This window comes from Hypanus sabinus, chromosome 27, assembly GCF_030144855.1.
Source record: "Hypanus sabinus isolate sHypSab1 chromosome 27, sHypSab1.hap1, whole genome shotgun sequence".
Classification (NCBI taxonomy): Eukaryota; Metazoa; Chordata; class Chondrichthyes; order Myliobatiformes; family Dasyatidae; genus Hypanus; species Hypanus sabinus.
Window position 1 is genome coordinate 45,706,173 of NC_082732.1, and position 26,945 is coordinate 45,733,117.

Below are 26,945 nucleotides of genomic sequence, written 5' to 3' on the forward strand. Positions count from 1 at the left end.
AGTGGTGAGTGCGTGGAATGGGCTGCTGGCAGCGGTGGTGGAGGTGGATACGATAGGGTCTTTTAAGAGACTCCCGGATGGATACATGGAGCTTAGAAAAATAGAGGGCTATGGGTAAGCCTAGGTAGTTCTAAGGTAAGGACATGTTCGGCATAGTTTCGTGGGCCAAAGAGTCTGTATTGTGCTGACGTTTTCTATGTTTCTATCCCTTAGTGGGCTCAAGCACAAGCTGCTGTAAAAAGCCATCTTTTAGGCATTCTACAAGCTTCCCCTCACCAACCTGATTTTCCTATATTGAAATCCTCCATGACTATCATAACATTATTGACATGCATTTTCTATCTCCCATTGTAATTTATAGCCAATATCTCTGCTACTGTTTGGAGGTGTGTGGAAAACTCCCATCAGGGTCTTTTTATCCTTGTAGTTCCTTAGCTCTACCCACAATGATTCTATACCTTCGATCCTATGTCACCTCTTACTAATTTGATTTCATTTTTACCAACAGAGCCACCCCACCCCCTCTGCTACCTGCCTATCTTTTGATTCGATCTGTATCCTTAGATGTTAAGCTTGCAGCTATAATTTTCTTTCAGCCATGATTTAGCAATGAAAGCGCGGGAGGGGGGAGCTGAGGGGGACTTTGGGGTTCTCATGCTTAATTGTTGTTCATTCTTTGGGGCACTCCTCTGTTTTCGTGGATGTTTGCAAAGGAAAAGCATTTCAGGATGTATACTGTATACAGTACATTTCTCTGACATTAAATTTGACCTTTGAACCTTTGACTGTCAGATAAGCCAGCCTTCAACTGTGCTACAAGTTCATCTACATTATTCTATGCATTCAATTATAACACCATTAGTCTTGTATTCACCCTTTTCAATTTTGTCTGCCTTTTATATTGCAATTTATCCCGTTTACTACAATTATGTCTATCAACAGCCTCTTTTTGCTAGCAGTCTCACTACACACTGCCTGTTTGTAAACCAACTACCCCATCCTTAGCACTACCACTCCAGTTCCTGTTCCCCTGCCAAATTAGTTTAAACCCTCCCAAACATTTCAGTCATGAGGCAAGTGAAGTTATCCCCATTGGTTCAGAAGCCTGATAGTTCAGTTGTATTAACTGTTGCTGAACCTGGTGGTGGGTGTCCTGAGGCTTCTGTACCTTCTTCCTGATGGCAGCAGTGAGAAGAGAGCATGACCTGGGTAGTGGGGGCTCCCTGATGATAGGTGCAACTTTGCAGTGGCCGTATCCACTACTTATTTGTAGAATCTTCCGTCCAATGACATTGTTGCTTCCATACCAAACTGTGATGCAGCCAATTAATATACTCTCCACTGCTGATCCTCCAAAGTTTACACTGTTCTACAAATGAAAGAAAATAATATTGTTTAATTGTACGTGCTCACAGCAATAAATCAGATTTTTCCATCAGGTGTCTTGTACACTCCATACTCCAACAAACAAAGTGTCAAATTAAAAGCACAATCCCATTGCAAGTCTGTCTATTATTTAATTTATATTGTAATCATGGATGTAAAGGCAAATACTTTCTGCACTGTAAGTTTAAAGTTCAAACCATATTTATAAACAAAGTACATTCATGCACCATTTACAACACTGAGATTCATTTTCTGGTAGGCATTCACAGTAAATACAAAAGAAACACTATAGAATCAATGAGAAACCACTTATATCAAGACAAACAACCAACATGCAAAAGACAAAAAACTGTGCAAATACAAAAAGAAAAATAATTATAAATAAATAAGCAATAAATATTGAGAACATGAGATAAAGAATCCTTGAAAATGAGACTTTGGATAGAGAGAACAGTTCAGTGATGGGGTGAGTGAAGTTATCCCCTCTGGTTAAAGGTCCTGAGGTTTGAAGAGTAATAACTCTTCCTGAATTTGGTGGTGTGAGTCCTCAGATTCCTATACCTCTTTCGTGATGGCAGCACCAAGAAGAGAGGGTGGCCTGGATGGTGGGGTCCTTGCTGCTGGATGCTGAGAGGATGGGTATGAGGGCATACTTATATATGTGTGAAATTAATACAAGGGAGAGGGAGACCCTAACTGGCACCATTGGATCAGACTGTACAATTGTTATTTTCCTTGTAAATGAACTTTCTTATGCTTGTTTGCATTTTATATAGTTACCTATGTATGCACAATTGTTTAGTATGTTTCCTAGTGGTTACAGTTCTTCTGTCTCTTTCTGGAAGCTTCTTGGGTATCACATTATTTGAATAGGAGCTATGTGATTGGTAAGTTTTATCTACAAAATTTGAATAGTATTTATTGCTGGTGTAATACCCTGGTTAAGATTTTTACTGCTAATGCTGTGTGGTATTTCATTTAGTGGCTTTCTGTAAAAGCAGTGTGTCCTGCTGGTAGAATGTTTTGGTTTTGACTAAAGATAAGAGGCTATTACATTCAACTTAGGAATGTTGTTTTAGCCAATCAGGATGGTGGAATTGGAAGAAGGTTCTAGAGATAGCTGGGCAGAGAGAGATTTACTTTACAATACTTTATTGTCACCAAACGATTGATACTAGAGCATACAATCATCACAGCGATATTTGATTCTGTGCTTCACACTCCCTGAAGTACAAATTGAAGTAAATACAATAAAAATTTAAATTATAAATCATAATTAGAAAATAGAAAAGGGAAAGTAAGGTTGTGCAAGTCAGGTCTGGATATTTGGAAGGTACGGCCCAGATCCGAGTCAGGATCCGTTCAGCAGTCTTATCACAGTTGGAAAGAAGCTGTTCCCAAATCTGGCCATACAAATCTTCAAGCTATTGAAACTTCTCCTGGAGGGAAGAGGGACAAAAAGTGTGTTCGCTGGGTGGGTCGTGTCCTTGATTATCCTGGCAGCACTGCTCTGACAGCGTGCGGTGTAAAGTGAATCCAAGGATGGAAGATTGGTTTGTGTGATGTGCGAGGCAGATTTGTAATGAAAACTGGTGGGGTTCATGGTCTTTTTGGAAGGAGATGCAGAGAAGATAAGATCAGGAGAGACAGCCGTAGGATTTGATCCGACGGAAAGGTGCGATTGCAAGGAGTGCTTTGCAAGTCAAAGGAGTCCAAAATGGAAAGCTCTGCTGGGGATTGGTGATGAGAATTCAGCACCGTGAGTAACGGTCATACCCAGCTTTTGGACAACGAGTTCCAATGCTATGTGCACACATTTAGTCTGCTTTAATTGTCATGAACCCTTTTATTTTTTTCCTCCTTTCTTTCTCTTGATAAATTTTGATAAAGCTGGAATTAGTAAATACACTTTCCTTATAATTGTATGTGATGTACGATCTGTTATTTCTTGGCCACTGATAATTGTGTATGGGTAGTATTTACACAGCATTTGCTCAAATTGTGGTTAAGTTCATTGGAACATCCGAATTTTTGTTTGGTTGAACCCCGAATCACACCAACCGTGGACAAATATTGTTTATGAAAATGACTTTTTCACTGCTAGGTCATATGGCTGTTAGCAAAGCCAGCCAAGTTAGCCCCTCTCACCCTAAATGCATATCCTCTGGTATTAGACATTTCAACCCTGGGAAAAAGATACTGTCTGTCTATATCTATGTCTGTCATAATCCTATAAACCTCTATCAGATCTCTCCTCAGTTCTGCTGCTCCAGAAAAAATAATCTATGTCTGACAAGACCTCATAAAGATGGCTGGTATTCAAAGGATAATTAGATGTTTTTTTTGAGCGAAGCCTCAAGAAGGCAGCATCCATCATTAGGGACCCCCATCACTCAGGTCATGCCTTGTTCTCAGTGCTACCATCAGGTAGGAGGTATAGAAGCCCAAAGGCACACACTCAACGATTCAGGAACAGCTTCTTCCCCTCTGCCATCCAATTACTGAATGGACATTGAACTCGTGAACACAACCTCACTACTTTATTTCTATTTTTGCACTGCTCATTTAACTATTGTATTATATATAAATACTTACTGTAATTCTTGTTTTTTCTTATATATTGCACTGTACTGCTGCTGCCAAGATAACTAATTTCATGACATGCCAGTGATATTAAACCTGATTCTGATATCTTCAGCACCACTTCATCTTTTGACCCAGCCACAGCAAGGATAGGGATCCCTTGATCTCAGCAAGAGTAAGGAAAGAGTAGGTCCCCTTAGCGACCTGCAGGGAAATCATGTGTAGAGCCTAAAAGAATACTCCTCATCGTTATTTACTTGGGTGAAGGTATGGCAGCTGGAGAGTTCGAGGTTATTCTGGATCATGCCGGATTCAGAAGGATCCTAGATATGAGGAAGTGTTAAGGATATTGGTGCACATTCAATTAGACCAGCACAAGGTAATGCATTTTAAGAGGTCAAATTCTGGCAGGAGGTATATAGTAAAATGTCAAGGGCTTCAGGAGCATTGATGTACAGAGACAGAGCTGGGGGGGAGGGGGGAAAGATTGAATAGTTCAGAAAATGGCACATAGTAAAGGTAATGAAATGGGCATTTGGTGCTGTCAGAGGAAATCATCCATTCTCAAGGGCCTCCACCACCCAGGCCCTGCTCTCCTCACTGTGGCCATCAGGGAGAAGGTACAGGAGCCTTCGGACCTGCCCCACCAGGTTCACAAACAGTTATTACCCCTCAACCATCAGGCTCCTAAACCAGAGGGGATAACTTCACTCACCCCCCATCACTGAACTGTTCCCAAAATCTATGGGGTTACTTTCAGGGACTATTCATCTCATGTTCTCGATATTTATTGTTTATTTATTTACTATTATTATTTCTATTTTTTCCTCTTTTTTACTTGCACATTAGTTGTCACCTACCCTGTTGGTGAGGCCTTCCATTGATTCTATCATGTTTCCTGTATTTACTGTGATTGCCTGCAATAGAATGAACCTCCGGGTTGTATATGGTGACATATATGCACTTTGATAATAGATTTACCATAATTGTGAACTTCGCTTACCTTCATATATCAAGACACTGACTACTATTTGGGCTAGCATGTCACAGCGGTAAAAGACATTGGTCAGGCTGCATCAGGAGTATTTGTACAGTTCTGGTCACCACCCTAAAGGAAGGATGGAGTAGGATTAGAGAGTTCAAAAAAGATACACCAGGATGTTACCTGGAACAGCGGTGCTTTAGTTATAAGGACAGATTGAGTAGGCTAGGCTTTTTCTCATCGCAGTGTAGGAAGCCAAAGGATCAAGTATAGAGGCTTATAAGATTTTGAGGGAAAGAGTAGATACTTAGTCTTGTTCACAGGGTATGAGTCTGAAATTCCAGTCCACAAGATCAGGATGAATGGGGAGAAAAAAAGTAAAAGCGTGAGGGGCAAATTTTCACACAAAGATTGTTTATTGCAGTTTTGTTTTGTTTTTGTAGACTGGTTGTCGTTGGTCCTGTTGGGTGAGGTCTTTCACTTATTCTATTTTGTTTTTTGTACTTACTGTGATTGCTCACAAGAAAATGAATCTCAGGGTTATATATGGTGACATATATATGAACTTTGATAATAAACTTACCTTGCACTTTTGATTTCCAGTAACTGATACAAGTGTAACTCTGGATCCAATGCAGCACAAAAAATACAGTAAGATAAAGAATACGGTATTTTTTTTTAAATTCAATAAATATAAATACATAAAAGGTGACATATATATAGATTGGTAGTATGCCCATAAATTGACACTAGGCACGAGTGTCTTTACATAAAGTGATTCTGACAGGAAGTGGTAGTGGGTTAGTTTGTGAAGGTGGTGATCAGCCTTACTGCTTAGGGAAAGTAGGTTTTTGAGTCTGGGGGTCCTACGTAACCCCGTCCCTTATAGGAGTGGCACCAACAGACCAGGAGCAGGGTGTGTGGGATTCTTCATGATGTTACTTTTTCCAGCACCTTTTTGTACATGTGGTGTATATATTATAAAGTGGTAGATAACACGCCAAATGCCGGAGGTCCGGCTGCATCTACGGAGAAATATAAAGGATCGAGACCTTCATCAGGACTCCTATCAGCCAGGGCGACGGTGAAGAGGAATTTCAGCAACGGAAACAATGACAAGGATGGACGGACAACACCGGCGCCTGATTCTTATTAAACGGCGCTACTTTATATCACTTTATCTTCTTTACCTCGGAAACATGATTTACTACAGACTTTCCTAACTTTTCAGTTTCGAGAAATATACTGTAAAATATGTTTCATTAAAAATTCGAAGACGTACGCGAAATCACCGTGACGTCACGGGACGAATGTGCGGAGGCAGATAGATCCGTGATCGACAGCTGTGTGCGCCGTTCAGCGCCCAGTCTCTGGACAAAGGCCGGAAGACGCTGAGGGAGGGACCAATAGAATTGACGCCGTGGGCGGAACTTCCTGTCTGCGAGGCTGCGGGAAGGCGCGAGGATCGGGGAGAAGTAGAAGATGGCGGCGGGTGGGATTCTTATCGGTGATAAGTTATACTCCAGCATCGCCCTCACTCTGGAAAACTGCCTCATCTCGGAAGAAAAACTCTCTTTAACGGCCTCGGTGACGGATGGGCTGGATCCTGAGGTGGAAACCGACCTACGAATAGTGGGATGCGAGTTAATCCAGGCCGCCGGCATTTTGCTTAAACTACCTCAGGTAGGCCGCGGCGGATGAGGAGCTGGGCGGGGAAAGCATCGAAAAGACGGAATCGAGAGGAGATTGGGGGACAGTCGACAGAGGATAGTGGGGTTGAGTTCGCTAAGGGTGTTAGAGGGCAGCGATGGCGTGGGTGGGGTGAGGCGGGGCCCCATCCCCCATCGCCAGTACTCTTTGGTTTTACCAAGCTTAGGTGCGCTGTAATATAAATATCTCATAAGACATGGGAGCCGAATTGTAGGCTTAATTGCCAAAGAATCGTAGAGCATAGAAACGGGCCCTTTTGCCTAATTGATCTGTGCTGTCCCATTTGCCAGTATTTGGTCCATAATCTTCTAAAGCTTTCTAATCCATCTACTCCTACAATTCTGTTAAAATTTGCTATTGTACTTGCCTCAACCACCACCTCCGGTAGCTCGTGCCACAGAGATACCACCTTTGTGGTAAATAAAAATAGTTGCCTCTCAGGTTTTTATTAAATCTTTCCCCTCTCACATTAAACCTGTGCTTTTGATCCCCCAACTTCAGGGTTGAGTTCATTCACCCAATCTGCTTTTCTTGATTTTAATAAGATCACCTCTCAGTCTCGTGCACTCAAAAGGAACAAAATCCCACTCTGTACAATTTATCATCATAATTCAGTCTCTTAAGTCCTGTTGGAATCCTTGTAAATCTTTACATTTCTCAGTTTGATAACATATTTGTTATAACACAACAAAGACTGAACACAATACTCCCAAGTGCAGCCTCACCATCACCTCTCAACTTCTCTTCACAATGCCCTGACTGATATCGGCCAGCGTGCCAAAAGCCTTCTGCACCACCCTGTCTATATGTGACTTGTACTCACACCCTCCTCTATAGTACAACACTTCCCAAGTTTCTGCCGTTCATAGTGAAAGTCCTAGGTGGATTTGACTTTCCAAAATGCAACACCTCGCACTTTGATTAAATTCCATTCGCCATTCCTCAGTCCACTTACACCGCTGATCAAGATCCCTCTGACGTTTTTGATAACCTTCATTATTCACAATACCACCTACTTCTGTGTCATCTCCAAACGAACCAACTATACCTCATACGTTCTTACCTCTCTCATTAATATGGATGACAAGCAACAATGGGCCTGGCACCAGCCCCTGAAACATTCCAGCATCAATCTCTGTTTACTACCATCAAGCCAATTATGTAACTAGTTAGCCAGTTCTAACCGGATCCATTCCTCTCTTATTTACTTTTTTAATAATCCTTCTACTGTAAACACTCTGAATACTCCAAATCTAAAATAAGATACTCGTGGTCAAGCAGCATCCGTAGTCCAGAACCTTCAGTAGTTCTGATTACTCTTCCTATCTCAGCATCTCTTTACTTTTTAAAAAAAACTGATGACTGCCTTTCATGCTATCCTCCATTCACATCTTGATCATCGATGTATGTCAAAGGACCCCAATACCAACTTTTCCCCATGCAAAATAACCCACATCCATCACCTTATGCCTCCTATACCAATCTAGTTTTGGACCTTGTTCCCTGGGGAGACTTCACTTTTGGTCATTGTCTAATTTGGGACTTTTTGCTGAACTCTGCATTCAATTGAAATTTGTTGGAAATTTTAGTTTGATATTGCATGGTCTAATGGAGGCCATGGAGTTAGAGATGGTAGTTTTGATTTCCTGAACTATACTAGTGATTTTATTGACAGTTTGAGAAAATCCATTGGCTTTCAGTCAGTTAGTGCATGATATTTAATTTTTCAATACCTGTGGGTGGGATTTTGGTTGATTTTGTTACTGTTCATTTATTATTGGTTTTGTTGAATAAAAGCTGAAGGCAGTGTGGATTTGTTGTGTAACTACATACTTCACATTGATTTAGGTGGCAATGGCAACTGGGCAAGTTTTATTTCAGCGGTTCTTCTATTCAAAATCTTTTGTGAAACATTCCATGGAGGTAAGAATTAAAACAATTATGCATGTAACCTGATTACAAAAAGATACTCGGCAATAATTACAAAGATGTATCAGTGTTCCTGTAAACCTTATTGTTGCCTGGATAATGTGAAGGATATGCATTGGTCAGATACTTGCTGTGCCTAATTGTTCAGGAGAATGTTTGCCCTTTTCCTATGGCTAAATTTGTTCTATCCTTTTTAAGGTTCTCTTGACAAGAATTTGAATGTGTGCACAAATTCTGTTTAACTATTTAGTTGTCAACCCAGTAAATATCCTTTTTTTGGGACGCAAGAGACCCGAGGCTGGAGGAATTCTGTGCGCCAGGCGGCATCTGTGGTGGAAATGGATGTTTGATGTTTTGGCTTGAGACTCTTTATCTAGAGCAGGGGTCAGCAACCTTTACCACTGAAAGAGCCACTTGGACCCGTTTCCCACAGAAAAGAAAACACTGGGAGCCGCAAAACCCGTTTGACATTTAAAATGAAATAACACTGCATACAACGTTTTGTTTTGCCTTTATGCTATGTATAAATAAACTATAATGTGTTGCATTTATGAAATTGATGAACTCCTGCAGAGAAAACGAAATTACATTTCTGCATGCAACAAAAACATTGTGAACTCCGAAAAAAAGACGTTGGGTTGAAGGTTACTTTTAAGTAAAATACTCAATGTCTATTTGAGTCCTTCTTGTATTTATGAAAAACGCCAAACTTAAATTTGCCGCCAGCAGCAAACCAAAAATAACGTCAGCCAGCTGTCAACCTGAAAAATAAAAGGACTATTTCACTGAACAATGAAAACATATGAATATACGTAAAATAATAGGCAATTAAAATATTTATCATACTTCTTCAGGTTGACTCACACCTGACAATGCAGTCGTATTCAGTAGGGATGGATCGATGCTTAGGGGAGTGACCGGGAAGGATAATGTGTTTTTTTCCTCTCTGAACTCACAGAAGCGTTTCCCAAACGATGTTTGCATTGCGATGATTGCAGAATGTAAATACTCCGAATTTATCATGTCGTGACATTGTTTGAACTCTCTCAAATTGGGGAAGTGAGACATTGTGCCTTTCTGTAAATCTCTGGCAAGCAACGTCAACTTGCGCTCGAATGCAAAACATCCTCCAACATGTGCAGGGCTGTACGTCCTTACCCCTTTGAAGAGCTGTGTTCAGCGTGTTCAGGTGCGCTGTCATGTCTACCATGAAGTGTAGCTTTTCCAGCCACTCTGACTGTTCCAGCTCAGGAAAGGTGAGCCCTTTGCTGCCCAGGAAAGTTTTCACTTCTTCCAGACGCGCGACAAAGCGTTTCAGCACCTCCCCTCTGGACAGCCAGCGATAAAAACACGTTGTAGCGGTTGCTACACGCAGTCAGTAAACTGCAGTCAAAGATAGCTTTATTCGAACTAAACAGCCTTGCTTTTAAGCCTCCCTCAACCCGCCCCCCATGGGCGCGGATGCTGCAAAAGACACGTACTCACAAACCCCCGTAGGCTATCTCCCTTAGCCTGAACGCTGGCTAATTGTGAGCCGGTTCGGATGTGTCAGGAAATGGGTCGCCACAACGTCTTATTTAGAATGTACAAGATCACCATAATCTTCAAATTTAGATTTACATTTCAAAAACTAACAAACTAACATAAAATACATATTAATTAAATACTGACCATGTAGTGGTGTGCTACACGCAGCGCTAAAATTACGACACGGAGTCGGTAACTGCAGTCGAAGGGAAAAAACTTTATTCGAAATCTTCAGCCTCACTTTTAAGCCTCCCTCAACCTGCCCCCCCCCCCCCCCCCCCCCCATGGCGCAGAGGCTCCAAAGCCCTGTGCTCGCAAACCCCCGTAGGCTATCTTATTGTGAGTCGGTTCGGATGTGCCAGGAAAAGGGTCGCCACAACCAATTATTTCCCAAAGCAACAGGGAGCCGCAGCACAGACGTAAAAGAGCCACATGTGGCTCCGGAGCCGCGGGTTGCCGACCCCCGATCTAGAGTGTTCTTTTAATTCTGCGTGTGAACCACCACAAGATTCTAATACTCTGAAATAACAAAAAAAGGGGATCAGCTTCATTAGATTTCTTGCATAACGGTCACCGGGGTTAGTTTGGGAGTTTTGTGCAGTATTGTGCATGCTGTAGCAGGATTTCAGAGTTATTGAATCATGAGCATGCTTTGCTTCAGAATGTGATTGTGGTTCACTTTGTGACCCAACTCCATTGTTATTCACCGTCAGTGAATTGATTCAGTCAATACGTGATCTTGTTATTGAACAAGAACGTATTCTGATAAGTTTTCTCTCCCACAACAGATATTATCAATGGCTTGCATTCACTTGGCTTCAAAAATTGAGGAAGACCCCCGGCGCATTCGGGATGTCATCAATGTATTTCATCATTTACGAAAACTCAGGGAGAAAAAGTAAGTTCTGCATATTTATAGATTACCAAGAATTTAAAAAAATTGTATTACAGGTGAGCTGTAGAAGAAGCTTCATCTGCCTTCTGTTCAAGAAGTCTTGGCATTATTTGAAGTTGGAGAAAACTTACTTTTGACCATAAATTTAGGAAAAAAATCTTCTGGCTCTAAATACCAGGCTGAACTAGAGTTGTTCAAAGTTGCAGTTTTGGTTTGAGGGGTGGTTAGTAGGTAAAATAATTGTGCTTGTGTATTTGGATTGCAAGATCTTTTTTGCCATCATTTAATTATTGAGGTAGTTCCAATCTTTCAGAGTAAAATAACTACCATGGATCACTGCCTCATTATGAAATAAACTGTCCTGGAATGGAAATTCACTTTCAGTGTGATCATCTTTGTAATAGTATGAAGATCCTACTTTCATTCCTTTCACATTATTGAAATGGGCGATTACCTTAATACTCTGTCTCTTCAATCAGTTATCCATAAGGTAAATAAGCAAAAGCTGTTTTCTCAGCTTTCCGAGGATTAGTGGCAAAGGGGAGGAATTGTTCAGGGAGAGTAAGCAGACCAGGCTTCTGGGATTGAGAATGTAAGAAGTGTTGATTTATCTAAAACATACAAAATTCTCACAGGACATGGCAGGGTAGATGGGAACTTAATGGTTTTCTTAACAAGTGCACTACTTGAGGTTCCATTTTCTGGATAAAGTCAAGGTTCATGACAATAAGTTACTTTGCTGGACAGTAATGAATCTTCCGATCTGAAGGGTGTATCATTGAAACTGACCTGAAGTAACGTCATATTGGGAAAGAACAACAGAAATGTGCAAGTTCAAAAAGGTAAGATTAGGGTTGAAGGTTAAACGAGTTTGTCCAAAAATCAGAAGTTCTGTTTACTATGATCATGCAAGGATGATTTTTACTAACATTGACAGTTTTTGCATGGAATCAGTATTTAACCAGACCTGGTGTTTTTCTGTTACGGTAAAGACCTCCTGTGCCACTTCCATTGGACCAAAGTTATGTCAACCTAAAGAACCAGGTCATCAAGGCAGAAAGAAGAGTGCTAAAGGAGCTGGGATTCTGTGTTCATGTTAAACATCCACATAAGGTCGGTCAATGTAATCTGCTATTTGAGATTTAAAATGTTTTTTTTTATTCAGATATTAGTTTGCATTATCAAAGTTGATCTGGCTCGTGTTCTTTTATTAACATTAAGATTTTCAGCACTGGACATAATTTATTTTCAACATTTTGGACGTGTGCATTTAATTTTTTTTAATTTAGTTTGAAGTTGCAGTTAATCAGGACCAAATTTTACTACATTTATTTTCATAGCCTTATGCACATTTTACCATGTTGTCAGAATGCTGTTCTACTAGGCACTTTGGAAGGGAAAACCACAGATATGCTTCAGCCCAACATTTTAATCACATTGGTAATACTGAGGCACTGAAGGTTTGCAGTCTTGTTTGTTTTCTGATTTCTAATTTCAGATTTCACATGTCTGTGTTGGATGTAATTTTAAAGTCCTTGATTTTAAAAAATAAAACGATGCTGATGACAGAAATTTCATACTAAAACTGGAAATGCACAACATATGAGGCAGTTTTGAGGAAAGGAATGTAAGAATAGATTGGAAACAAGTTATGCAGCTTCTTTCATCTCTGCCATTTTGTAGATAATGTTAATCACAGTACTCCTTTCTGTAATTGAGCCTTTACAACCCTCTTTGGGGAGAAGTCCCTAGATTCTTTACCCTCTGGATAAAGGCATTTCTTATTTCTGCCCTGAATGGTTAATGCCTTACATTGAGGCTGTGACTGTTGTTGAATATTTAGAATTTTGGATCATTTGGCTCTCTTTCACAATTGGAATGCTTTCTCTCCTTTTACAGGATCAGATCATGGTAATTAGAGAAAAGTTTTATTTTTTTATGGATGCGTTGGATTATATGCTCTAATTCTGTTACCAGATTTGAAATGAAGTTGAAAAGAGGCATAAAAGGCAGCGCAGCTGAAATACTTTCATTATTGTTAGAATGCAAATATTAAGAGATAGGTACACTTTGACATGTGGTTACTTCTACATTTCAACGACGTGCTCTACAAAATCAGATGTGACAGTGCCATGTTTTAGTCACCGGAAACACCAGGTTATATGCTGTAGAAATTAATATATCGCCATCACACTTTTAACTGAGTTTTGTCGGATGTCAGAACAATGAAATGCAACATGTGAAATGAAAAGCAGTTAGAACCATTGGAAGATCATTGGTTAAGTAAGTGTTCTTTGTGTCCTTGGGTTCCTTTGCCCTTTCTTTCCATTCCTGTACTCATGTACAAATATCATTGCATCTGCTGAAGTGATGTGGTTGACTCACTGTAGTACATTCACTAAAACAAGAGCTAATCAAGGCACAAGAAGCATATAATGGCACATCAATTGTCATCTGTCTATAATATATTTACATCTAAATATGTTAAGGTTAGCAATTTTTAACAAATGGAACACAATAGATGAAGACAGTCTTGGGAAGACTATCTTTCATCTGTTATCAGACAGCAGAAATCTTAGTATGGATCCCTAAAGGACACCACTATTCACCAATGTTCAGCCAGAATCGACCACTGCCCTCTGACTTCTAATGGTAAGCCCGTTCTGAACCCAAATTGCCAATTCACCGTGCAGCCTCTTGCTTCTTGTGTTAAACATTTATTTAATTAATGTAAAATCTTGTGTTTTATAAATTATAAACTTCTTTGGGATTCTGTTTAATCCTACTTGCCAAGGATTTCTACCGCCCCTCCTGTCTTTTCCTAAATCCTATATATACTTTTCTCTCCTTGATTAAATTCACTGTAACTCTACATCCAACATTCCCTGACCTTGTCATCCTTGTCCTCTGTTTTGAATTATCCCTGCCCAGTACATAGTGCAGTTGGTCTTCAAACGCTTCCTCAACTTTTGTCACTCCTGTTTTTGCTTTCTCAAACTGAGAAAAGTTGAAGTAAATATCCAAGGCTGTAGTTAGGAAGGGACTGGAATGATTGGGTATGCAGTGTTTACTGCTTAATTTGTGGTCCATTGTAATTGAACTGCACTACTGTGTGAGATACAATATTTGCCTATATTTCTTTTGGACCAAGTTCTAATGATTACTGATGAACCATCTAATTCCACTAAAGTCCTGGAGATATACCTTGAGTGGAATAATTCTTGTTTTTATTCAAACAGTCTACAACAGTTGTTTGCCTGGAAAGAAAACTAAACAACTCATGAAAAATATATTTGGTGTTAATCATGTTTTGGGTTGTTTACAGCCACACTGTTAATAGCTGACTGAGGTTCAGTTGTAACTCTGAAACCTGTATCTTCCAGATTATCGTAATGTACCTTCAGGTGTTAGAATGTGAACGTAACCGGCCTCTGGTCCAGACTGCATGGTAAGTTTATTTTCTCTGTTTTTGTGAGATAACCAGCGAAGACAGTGGCAGAAATATGTATCCATGTGCTTCTCTCCTGTCCTGTGCAGCAGTTTACTGTGCACTGCTCCTGGTTCAGGCATTCCCAAACCTCATTTCAGATATACAGTTGTGCTGCCTACCACATTTGCCCACATTCCCCACTGTGCCAATAAAAATAAGTTATTTTAATTGTGCCGTCTCTCGGATTAGAGAACCTGTAAACCTTGTGGGTGGGGTGCATGACAGCATTGAGGTGGCTGCTCCAAATAATTTACGAAATGAAAATCTGTTGAGTGGAGAGGCATTTTATCTTTTAGTCTCTCTTGACACAAAGCCAAGGCCAAAATTACCACATGCAAACAAATTAAACCTTGTTCAATTGTTAATCAAAGAATAGTGTGCTAATATACCTGTAATGACATCTACTCAGTGGTATTAATTCTAAAAATCTGAGCATTTGGCTGCCTTGGTTACTTGTGCAGGTGGGAATAATATGGTTATAATCTTACTTTTAAAATATACTGCCTAATTTATGTTAAAATCCTAATTGGATAATATTTCATATTTCTGCTTACTTGTCTTTTTTGGCTGGTGTAGCATTTGCTTAATTGAGAACCCATTTTAACTTCTCTTTTTTTCTACTCTTTCGATCAAAGGGTAGACCCTGATGGTAAGTGACTAAGACTTCTGAACTGCCCTCCAAGCACTTTGATGCCAGGATGGCCCTAACTGGCTGCCACTTTGAACCAATCCATTGCAGGTTCTTCTCCAAGAAGGCTGACTGTCTAGTGAGAGGTGGTATATAGTAACTGGCCATTGCTTCTTGTGTTAAACATTTATTTAATTAATGTAAAATCTTGTGTTTTATAAATTGTAAAATATTAATATTTCGAAGTAATGTTTTCTTTGTAATTTTAATATATACATATCTTGATTAGAAGCAATAATGTAATTTTTATTAATTTCTGTAATGGAAGAAAACCCTAATCAAAGACTGTTGAGACTGTTCTGACTGTTGTGCAGCACCTGTGATATCTTGCAGCTTCTCAGTTTCTGATTTGACTGAAACGATTACTGGGACTGCCAAGAAGAATGATTCTCTGCCATTTCTCCTGAAGAAGGCCAGGGAGAACTCAGCATACTTTCTCGAAGTATTTCGATCAAATGTGATGATTACTGGCGAGCACTTCATGATAATCTGATCGTGTGGCCATTACAATTGGATAAGGACTATTTCCAAATATTATTGTTCATGTTAATCTTTCCCTGTACGGATGTGAGAAGCTGATTGGAATGTTGTCTAGTGTACTTAATGCCAGTGCATGGAAAGTTCTGTTTTGCAAATTACATGCATTTGTGATCAAGGAGACAAGTTCAGATATCCTAGCATGGAGCATTATCTCTAAACTTTCATAAATGTGATTCTTTTAAGTACGTCTTGAGTTGTTTTGGTTTATCACGAGAGCAGGCCAGTGAGAAGTTAAAATGGGTTCTCTGCAGTTTACTTTTATTTTGTGTTCTTTAACCATACAGGGCTCAAAATGCTTTGTGCAATGTGAGGGGTTTTTTTCTAAGTAGCTTATCTGACTGTGGGAAAATGCATTTGTGTTAAATTTAGAGAAGAAGGATTTATAGCAGTGTTTTAGTAAACAATGTAATCATTTCATAAAGGACCCAATATAGAGAGGAACCTGGTCTTCACAGACCAATGGTTTTATTAACCTTAATATTTTTAGTTACAAAGTTGTAGTTAATTCTGGAAATTGGTTTGAATATCAGTTTGAAAATGGTTAGCTGCTAAATTATCGAAATTACTTCTGGAGAAACCAATTTTAAGTACAATTTTTTTATGCAAGATATGGTGATTTGATGCATCTAAATGTTTTTTTTCACTTTAAAGTTGTTGATAAATCTTTTTAATATCTAATTGACGTTTTAAAAATTCATTATTTGAGTCTGTTGTGTAGCAAATGCATATGGATTAAAGGATTGTATGTCACAGAGTAGATTGAATTGGCGGTTTAAGAATCTGCTTTTTTGTCAGGTAGATGAAGGTACAGTTTGTTAACAACTTAGAGCTAGACCATAGAGGTATTGTAATGTTATTTTGAGTAAACAAGTGTCTTCAATGAGTCAATATGCATCTTTGAAAAGCATTCTTTCTCTTCAGAATCTTTTTCTCGTTAGTCTAGCTAAAAAGAAGTACCAGAAAATAGAGCATTTTGAACCCTGTTTGGCTCATTAATTTCAGATTTTAAGAAGTTGCTCTGAGAAATTAGCAGTATATTGGGTAGGTTGCCACAACATTTTTATTATCTATTTCAGGAATTATATGAATGACAGTCTGCGGACAGATGTGTTTGTCCGATACCATCCAGAGACCATTGCTTGCACGTGTATCTACTTGGCTGCGAGGGCACTTGAGGTTAGTGAACATTTACTTTCCCTTGCAAATGTAGACCATTCGTTATTTGCATGTTTATTAATTTTAGCAGTTAGTTTATCTGACCATATCCAGTGTCATAGCCAAGTAGGCATTCTGTCTCAGTCTGGTGCTACCAAATGAAGGCAATATAATCAAGACACCAGTTTGTTAGTTAGGAGGCTTGACTCTTTTTCAAAACAATGCCACACTTGTTTTTCCATCACACTGCACTCGAGAGATGGCAGTTTATTAATCCAGTACAGACCAATAGTTCACATCAATTCTGCAAGGTCCTTGTGATTTGTATAGTTCAGAGGCCAGTGCCTGTGCTACCTATATACAAAGCGATGTATCATGACTTTAAAAGGAGTCTTTAAATTTTATAGCATGAGATTACATTGGTTAAGTTTAGTCATTGTGAATTTAATAAAAGTGAACCCCAGAGTTGATAATACCAATGTTAATGCAAAATAAAAGGCAGATTGTGTAGATTTGATGTACAAAATTGTAATGTCTGGAACTATTAAGATATATTATTGTAATAGGCATATTCATTTGTACTAAGGATATTAAACTTTGCCAAGTTAATTTAACGGCTATGTAACTTAGTTTAATCTTTTTCAGATCCCACTTCCAAATCGCCCCCATTGGTTTTCATTGTTTGGAACAAATGAAGAAGAAATTCGAGAAATCTGTGTGAAAATCTTAAAGCTCTACACCAGGAAAAAGGTCTGGAACTTTTGAATGCAGATTGATGAATGGTTCTAATTGGGTTTTCTATCTTTGAAGATAAATAGAGTGAAACTTGTTACTAAATTGAGGTATCTGCTATGCTGCAGGCAAATCTGGAGCATCTGGACAGTGAAGTTGAAAAGCGGAAAGTGGCCCTTCAAGAAGCAAAAGCAAAAGCAAAAGGCCTTCTGCCAGATGGTGCTCCTGCACTAGAGGCACCAACTGGCTTCTCGCCATCTTCAAAGCCAGGTCTGAACTTTCTTGTGGAACTAAAAGTAACTTGACTGACTTCATTTAAACTTATCGTGATAATGTGTAGTATTCAAATTAGTTCAGTGTTTGGCCTGATAATTGTTTATGAAGCCGAAGGACCACTGAAGATAACAAAAAGCTTAATATCTTAAAAGTAAACTGTTTATTCTTATGTTCTCCTTTTGCCTTAAATCTTATCCCCATGCTCCCCCTTGAATCACTGTACATGATTCAAAAGTTCCTATTCTCCTCTTCTCCAGCGCTTTGCCTTTTCTGCTTATCACCTCCCAGCTTCTGACTTCATGCCCACTTCCCCACCCACCTGGCTTCACCTATCACCTTCTAGCTTGTCCTCTCTCCTCCTCCCCCCACCCTGTCTTATTCTGGTATCTTCTCCATTCCTTTATAGTCCTGATGGGAAGGGTTTTGGCTTGAAAATTTATTCCCTTCTGTAGATGCTGCCTGACCTGAGTTTCCCTAGCATTTTGTGTGTACTGTTTTTTTTCTCACTCCTCCTTTCCCTCCATGGTGTAAGTACTGGAATCTCAACAATTGATGTTAGAGTTGCTTATGTTTAAATGAATAATTACCAGTAAGTCTGTTCTGGTCTGCCAACATTCACTGGCAAAATCCATCACTGTATTTTCTAAATGGCAAAAAAAAATCTGCCCTAAAGTTCCATGGCAGATGTAATTAACACTTCAAGGGTTAAGGGAGTTGTGGTCTTTGCTGTGATCTGGAATATGCCTTTGTTAAATCTCTGGTAGGATCAATTTGGAGAACTACAGTGGTGCTAAAATGTTTGTGAACCTTTGAGAATTTTCTCTAATACTGCATAAATATAACCTAAAATGTGATCAGATCTTTACATAAGGCCTAAAATTAGATAAAGAACCCAATCAAATAACATGATACTTGTTTGTTTACTTATTGAGAAAAACGATCCATTATTACATGTATTTGTTGGAAAAAGTATTGCAGATCTCTAGGATTATCAGTTCATTTAAAGGGGAATTCAGAGTGGTGTTCCACTCAGGTGTGAGTGTAGGAGGCCCTGCCCAAAGAATATAAACCTGGATCTTCATAATCAAAGTCTGATCTTCACCACAGAGGTTTTTGGAAGTGTGTCATGCCTCGATTAAAGGAGATTTCAGAAGACCTCAAAAAAGTTGTTGTTGCTCAGCAGGTGCTAAAAGGATACAAAATCATTTCTAAAGAATTTGGGCTCCACCAATCCATAGTCAGGCAGATGGTGTACAAATGAAGGGAATTCAACACCGTTGTTACTCTCACCAGCAGTGGTCAACCAACAAAAATCACTCCTAGAGCAGGGTGTGTAATATTCCAAGAGGTTACAAAGAACCCCAGGGTAACATCTAAGGAGCTACAGGCCTCTCTTACATTGGCTAATGTCAGTGTTCATGAGTCTACCATCAGGCAAACACTGAACAACAGTGCGCATGGCAGGACTGCATGGAAAAAGCCAGTACTCTCCAAGAAGAACATTGCTACCTGTCTGAAGTTTGCTAAAGACAGTGTGGATAAGCCAAAAGGCTGTTAAAAGAATGTTCGGTGGACGGATTAGTTCAAAATAGAAGTTTTTGGCTTAAATGAGAAGTGAGAAGTGTTATGTTTAGCGAAAAGTAAACTCTACATTCCAGCATAAGAACTTCATCTTATTTGTGAAACGTGGTGGTGGCAGTGCCATGGTTCGGGACCTGGACACTTGCCGTCATTGACGGAACTATGAATTCTGAATTGTAGCAGCAAAATCAACATGAAACAGCTCAAGAGAAAGTGGGTCATGCAGCAAGACAACCCTAAAGACAAGTCAGTCTCCCAAAAATGGTTAAAGCATAAGAAATTACAAATTTTGAAATATAGAGATGCTGTGGAAGGACCTGAAGCAAGCAGTTCATGCAAGGAAGCCTACCAACTGCTCTACAATGGGGTAACACCAGTTACTGAAAGCAAAGGTTCACATACTTTTTCCAACAAATACATGTAATATTGGATCGTTTTTCTTAATTAGGTTCTTCCTATCTAGTTTTAGGACTTGCGTGAAGACGAGATCACATTTTAGGCCATATTTATTCAGAGTTCACAAACTTTCTAGCACCGCTGTCCGTTCAAGGGGAGATTGCATGGTTGAGCTTGGACATCGAGGGTGATCTGGTTAGGATTTTTAGAGTAATAGCTTTTTTTAAAAGGGGGAATTGACAGAGTATGTGCTTATACAAAGGAGGAAATAATCAGGGATTTTGGAGAACTGTTTTGCCTCTATCATTGTAATATGAGGAGAGATTTGGATGCTAACAACCAGCTCCATCACCATTTTAAAATCCAGTGGTACCATTGGATTTAACACCTTTTAGTTCCATTAATTTCTCCCATCTTGCTTTTTTAATTATTGTTAATTTTTAAATGGTAAGAGGTTGCCGACTCCATTCAGGGGGAACTGGCTTCCTTATGCATCAGCAGCATAGCGATTAACAGGGGTGTGTCCCTGTTCTCTTTCTGATTTGATCACTTTTCCACTCAATTCTTTTCAGAGTCTCCAAAGGACGGGAAGTTAGAGAAACCTTCACCACTGTCTATTCAGGCAATGAAAAATGCTAGAAGAAAACTAGATGAGGAGGAAAAGTGGCCTCGATCTACTAGTCCATTAAATGGGTGAGCAAGATCAACTGTTGATATATTTGAATATTACAAAGGAGAGGGTGATGGGCCTGCACTGCTTCCTGTTACTATTGATGGTGAGGACCTACAAGTACCTAGGGGTGTTCCTGAATGTCAAACTTGAGTGGAGCACCAACACATGGGCTGTGTACAAGAAGGGCCAGAGTCACCTCTCCTTCACATGTTCTACCAGTTTTGTCGCCAGTGCAATCTTCTATGCAGTGGGGTGTGGGGTAATGCCAACAGGTAAAATAAACTTATTAGACAGGCTGGCTCTATTATAGGAGTCAAACTGGATACACCGGAGGCTGTGGTAGAACAAAGGACTACAGAAAATCTGTAACAATTCTGGACAATGTTTCTCATCTTCTGCATGCCACCTTGGCCAAACAGAGGAGCACTTTTAGTAACAGACTAAGACAACTGTGCTGCTCCAAAGAGCGCTGTATGAGGTCATTCTTACCTTTGGCCATTAGTCTCGATAATGAGTCAACCTATAGCTGGGAAAGTGATGACTATCTGTCATATTGTTCAAGGTAACTTACTTTCTTCTAATAATTGTATATCTGCACATAATGCTACTGTGACACTGTAATTTCCTTTGAGATCACTAAAGTATCTATCTAATATTAAAATTGCTCCTTGTACAAACCTATTGTAGCTTTCATAAAAATTCACTACCCTGAAAGTATTCTCTCAACAGATTTCAGTCAATATGTTGCTCTGAATGCAGTCTCCTGCTTGACAGTTACAAAGGTAATTTTGTGTTTCTAGTGTTCAAAAGGGGAAGAGCAGCCGAAGTAGAAGCAGAAGCAAAGAGCGTAGTTACTCAAGATCTCGCTCGAGGTCACATTCCCCTAGGAGGCGGTGAGTTTAAATATTGAACTCTATTTAGCAAGTTCTGTGATTAGACAACTTTTGGTTGCCTAAGGGATTACTTGAATAAGGAAAGTGATGCATTCTTAGTACAGGCAATCTCTTAGGACAGTGTTTTATGTTTGACAAGGTATTTTGACTCTGGAAATACCGTTGGTTCTGTTGTATCCTGGTCTACACAATAGCAGAACAATCACTTAGGTTTATTGTTGAATTGAATGCTTGTGCGTAATATATCGATTTTTCAATTAGCACGTTCCCTCAGAATTGAGCTTGACTGATTTTTCCTTTGGCACCATCTATCCATGAGTTTGTCTTGGCCTGTGCTGCAGCATCAAGAAATGGTTAAATTCCTTCCTTCTGTGGGGAATCCCACTGAATAGTTTGTCATTTTGTAGGTTGATATAAGTAAGTGGTTGCGACAAGGGCCAGTGGTTTGGCTTGTGAATGTAAAGTTTCTACTCGATTTGATCAAGGTCAATTGGATAGCTGTTCAGTTGCTCTGTATGGAATGATCTTAAATTTTTAAAATCTACAGTCAGTAATCTCCTTCTTCAAAACTCAAATCAATATTTAAGAAATGGACTTGTCCCATACAATGCTATGCTGACGGTCCCTAATTAGTCCACAGTTTTCCAATTGCTCAAAGCCCATTCTAAGAATCCTGTCCAGTAACTTCTGTACCACAATGGCCTCACCAATATATTGTTTTAAGGATTATCCTTGTTTCCCTTTTCATATAATATGACAACATTAGCTGCTCATCTGGACATCGTGACGACAAAGGACTTGAATATGCTGGTCAAGGCCTCTCAATACCTGGGGTATTACCCCATCAGCCCCTGGAGACTTGGTCTTTAAGAGAATCAACACTACCTGCTTCTTTATCCCAAAATGTCCTCAAATTAGCACACTCTACACTTACTCACCACCCTCCATGTCCTGCTTAAGTACTCACTTAGGATCCTACCCAAAACCTCTCCGTAGTTATACTCTTGCTCTGGATGTATGTATGGATTGTCTCTGGGTTCTCTTTAATCCTACTGTCTATATGGCACACAAGCATTCTCTGGGCACTCCCTAGCAGCAGGAAATAACATTTTGAAAGCAGGAATATCGAGTATTCATTCCTAGCTTCTGAAGGACATACTATATTGTGTTTATACTTGGTATGATTTAGAACATGCAACTTCACTCCATTAGGGATTTGTAAGCGTTACAGAACTGAAGGATTGCAACTTCATGTAAATTTAAAACAAAAGTTCAGATTTCAGGAGAAAGTTTACATGGTTGTATGAACTGGTTGGTTGTGCTGTCATTACATATCATTGTTATGCATTGACTGTGCCATTGGTACTGCAGTTAACTTCACTGGGCTACTGTGAAGTAATTTTTTTCTGTTCATATTAAATTCATATATTTATGTTGTGTGGGTAGACTGTTCTGGGTCTCTTCGTTTAACAAATTTCTTTTGTCTACAGAAGAACAAGAAGTCGCTCTGGATCTAACAGTTCTCGATCCCACAGCCATTCAAGAAGCCGCAGTGATTCCCCTCCACAACGACACAAACGAAACTCGCCTTGCATTGGCAGGCAGAAGGCCAAGGAATATGACAATATGCGAGAATACAAATATAATTCCCACAAACGCAGGCGATCACATAGCAGGAGCTACAGCAAAAGTTTGTCGCGATCCAGAAGCAGGTCGAGAGAGCGTTTGGATTTTCCTCGGAAACACAAAGAAAGTAGAAGCCATCACAGGGAGCGAAGGCATGATCAATCCCGGTCCTATGAAAGATCCACAAAGCATCACAACAGTCACTCCAGTCACAACAGACACAGGCGGTGACAAGCTCAGCCTGTGTAACAGTCATTCTAGTCACAATAGGAACAGGGGGTGATGGACACAACCTGTAACTTTGTAGTTACTCTTGGATTTAAATGCAGTCTCTGAACTTTGTTGAAGAGATTTGAATGGTTTAGTTTGTAAATTGCACTGCTAGTTTTTGAGTTTTCCCATGGCAGATGTAGTGGCCCTTGCTGATGTGCTCGCTGATTTTTGACAGCATCTCACCCAGAGTTGGTAACTTTCATACTAAATTTTCTGAAACTTACGTGATGTACAGGTTTACAGTCTTGCGTTATTTCAAGGTTTATTTATTATTATTTGCAGCTGTTAAATGTAATTTTGAAATCATCTTGGATTTCTGAGGTCATGAATGGGCATGTATGTGCATGGTTTTGAATTGGGATGGAGTGGGGGGAGGGAGAAGAGAGTTCTGTGGCTCATTGTTGGCACTTTAAGGGGTGCCCTATCAGGTGCCAGTTTCATGTTGCAGAACGTTTTATTTAAAATTCCCTTTGGATGTGTGATTGAATACTTTCTGTTATCTTGTACTGAGTCCCATCTATTTTGATTGCTGTTACATTTTTTTTTAAAAATCCATGGCTGCTTCTCATTGCTGCTGCATATATAAATATTTTTTAGTAGCCATGCTGTTTATAGTTGTATAAAATACCTTAATATTTTTCTTTGAGAAATAATGTATCCAAGTATGGTTACTTGTAAGTTGTAAAGAGATTTTGTTTGAAGACTTTGGTTATTCATTGCTGATAATTGTCTATTCAAGTGTATATGTTCAGTTAATGAAATAAGGTGCTGAACCAGGAAGTACTGTACATAAACCTCAATGTGGTTCAGTGAACATACATGTGCCTTGGATATGCAGGTTTAATGAGTTATGATTGGGATTTGAATATGCATATACTGTAAATAAATTTTTTAACAAGAAACAGTTGAGTGCATTGAAGTTGTACCAGTTTATGCTCACGACCATTACTTCAGCCTGGACATGTTGCAGCCTTCAAAGAACTAACAAGTCCTGCATGGTAGATGATGGAATATCATTGCATAGCAAGAAGACATTAACATGTTTTCCAATCATATCTTCTTTACAATTTAAGGCCTGTGTAGTTTGAATTTTGTCCAGTTCCTGTCTGACAGTGTCTATAACTTACTAACCTGTATATAGTTGCATCACGGATACAGAGGATGTGCTGGTCTTCAATCAGGATACAGAGTACCATAGAACACTACAGCACAGAAAACAGGTCATTCAGCCCTTCTAGTCTGCCGAAACTTTATTCCGCTAGTCCCATTGACCTGTACCCAGTCCAGAACCCTCCAGACCTCTATCTAATTTATTCTTAAAACTTAAGAGTGAGCCCACATTTACCACGTCAGATGGCAGCTCTTTCCACATTCACATCATTGAGTGAAGATGTTCCCCTAAGCCGGGGGTCGGCAACCCGCGGCTCCGGAGCCACATGAGGCTCTTTTACGTCTGTGCTGCGGCTCCCTGTTGCTTTGGGAAATAATTGGTCAGTATTTAATTAAAATGTATTTTATGTTAGTTTGTTAGTTTTTGAAATGTAATTCTAAATTTGAAGATTATGGTACAATCTAAATAAGACGTTGTGGCGACATTGGAACCGGCTCACAATTAGCCAGCGTTCAGGCTAAGGGAGATAGCCTACGGGGGTTTGTGAGTGCGTGTCTTTTGCAGCATCCGCGCCCATGGGGGGCAGGTTGAGGGAGGCTTAAAAGCAAGGCTGTTTAGTTCGAATAAAGCTATCTTTGACTGCAGTTTACTGACTGCGTGTAGCACACCGCTACAACGTGTTTTTATCGCTGGCTGTCCAGAGGGGAGGTGCTGAAATGCTTTGTCGCGTGTCTGGAAGAAGTGAAAACTTTCCTGGGCAGCAAAGGGCTCAACTTTCCTGAGCTGGAACAGCCAGAGTGGCTGGAAAAGCTACACTTCATGGTAGACATGACAGCGCACCTGAACACGCTGAGCACAGCTCTTCAGGGGAAAGGACGTACAGCCCTGCACATGTTGGAGGATGTTTTGGCATTCAAGCGCAAGTTGACAGTGCTTGCCAGAGATTTACAGAAAGGCACATTGTCTCACTTCCCCAATTTGAGAGAGTTCAAACGAGGTCACGACATGATAAATTCGGAGTATTTACATTCTGCAATCATCGCAATGCAAACATCGTTTGGGAAACGCTTCTGTGAGTTCAGAGAGGAAAAAAACACATTATCCTTCCCGGTCACTCCCCTAAGCATCGATCCATCCCTACTGAATACGACTGCATTGTCAGGTGTGAGTCAACCTGACCAAGTATGATAAATATTTTAATTGCCTATTATTTTACGTATATTCATATGTTTTCATTGTTCAGTGAAATAGTCCTTTTATTTTTCAGGTTGACAGCTGGCTGACATTTTTGGTTTGCTGCTGGCGGCAAATTTAAGTTTGGCGTTTTTCATAAATACAAGAAGGACTCAAATAGACGTTGAGTATTTTACTTAAAAGTAACCTTCAACCCAACGTCTTTTTTTCGGAGTTCAAAATGTTTTTGTTGCATGCAGAAATGTAATTTCGTTTTCTCTGCAGGAGTTCATCAATTTCATAAATGCAACACATTATAGTTTGTTTCTACATAGCATAAAGGCAAAACAAAACGTTGTATGCAGTGTTATTTCATTTTAAATGTCAAACGGGTTTTGCGGCTCCCAGTGTTTTCTGTGGGAAACGGGTCCAAGTGGCTCTTTCAGTGGAAAAGGTTGCTGACCCCTGCCCTAAGCCTTTCCACTTCCACCCTAAAGCCATGTCCTCTCGTATTTATATAAGTGGAAAGAGCCTACTTGCACTTACTGTCTATACCCCTCATAATTTTGTAAACATCTACCAAATCCCCCCTCATTCTTCTATGCTCCAAGGAATAAAGTCCTAACCTGTACAATCCTCCCCTGTAACTCAACTCTTGAAGACCTGGCAATATCCTAGTAAATCATCTCTGCACTCTTTTCAATCTTACTGATATCCTTCCTATAGTTAGGTGAACAGAACTGCACACAATACTCCAAATTTGGCCTCACCAATGTCTTATGCAACCTCACCTTAATATTCCAACTCCTACATTCAATACTTTGATTTATGAATGCCAGGATGCCGAAAGCCTTCTTTCCCACCCTGTCTACCTGTGATGCCACTTTCAGGGAATTATGTATCTGAACTCCCAGATGCCTTTGTTCCTCCATTTAATGTGTATGTCCTACCTTGATTTGTCCTTCCAAAATGCAACACCTCACATTCGTCTGTATTAAATTCCATCTGCCATTTTCTGGCCATTTTTCCAGTTGGTCCAGATCCCTTTGAAAGCCTTCCTCACTGTCCACAATGCCTCCAATTTTAGTGTCATCAGCAAACTTTGCTGATCCAATTTAGCACATTATCATCTAGATCATTGATATAGACAACAAACAACAATAGTCCCAGTACAGATCCCTTAGGCACACCACAAGTCACAGGCCTCCAGTCTGAGAAGCAATCATCCACTACCACTCTGTCTTCTCCCACACAGCCAATTTTGAATCCAGTTTACCACCTCTTCGTGGATACTTAGTGTCTGAACCTTCTAAACTAGGCTCTCAT

The 26,945-nt window shown here is 39.8% G+C and overlaps 1 protein-coding gene across 3 annotated transcripts; it reads left to right on the forward strand.

The window, feature by feature from the left end:
- Positions 1 to 6,384: 6,384 nt before the first annotated feature.
- On the forward strand, positions 6,385 to 24,230 carry LOC132382291 (cyclin-L1-like). 3 transcript variants are annotated; one of them, XM_059952400.1, is made up of 11 exons: positions 6,385 to 6,634; positions 8,510 to 8,584; positions 10,906 to 11,015; positions 12,005 to 12,125; positions 14,396 to 14,460; positions 16,807 to 16,906; positions 17,531 to 17,635; positions 17,746 to 17,887; positions 20,443 to 20,563; positions 21,344 to 21,436; positions 22,927 to 24,230. In XM_059952400.1, exons 1-11 carry the CDS (start codon positions 6,434 to 6,436, stop codon positions 23,291 to 23,293), a joined length of 1,500 nt encoding a protein of 499 aa, XP_059808383.1. In that variant the 5' UTR covers positions 6,385 to 6,433; the 3' UTR covers positions 23,294 to 24,230. The 3 variants fall into 3 exon arrangements, with proteins under 3 accessions (XP_059808383.1, XP_059808384.1, XP_059808385.1); XM_059952401.1 differs by lacking the exons at positions 6,385 to 6,634; positions 8,510 to 8,584; positions 10,906 to 11,015; positions 12,005 to 12,125; positions 14,396 to 14,460 and adding an exon at positions 15,138 to 15,151 and having other exon boundaries at positions 22,927 to 24,228; XM_059952402.1 differs by lacking the exons at positions 6,385 to 6,634; positions 8,510 to 8,584; positions 10,906 to 11,015; positions 12,005 to 12,125; positions 14,396 to 14,460 and adding an exon at positions 15,220 to 15,276 and having other exon boundaries at positions 22,927 to 24,228.
- Positions 24,231 to 26,945: the final 2,715 nt, after the last annotated feature.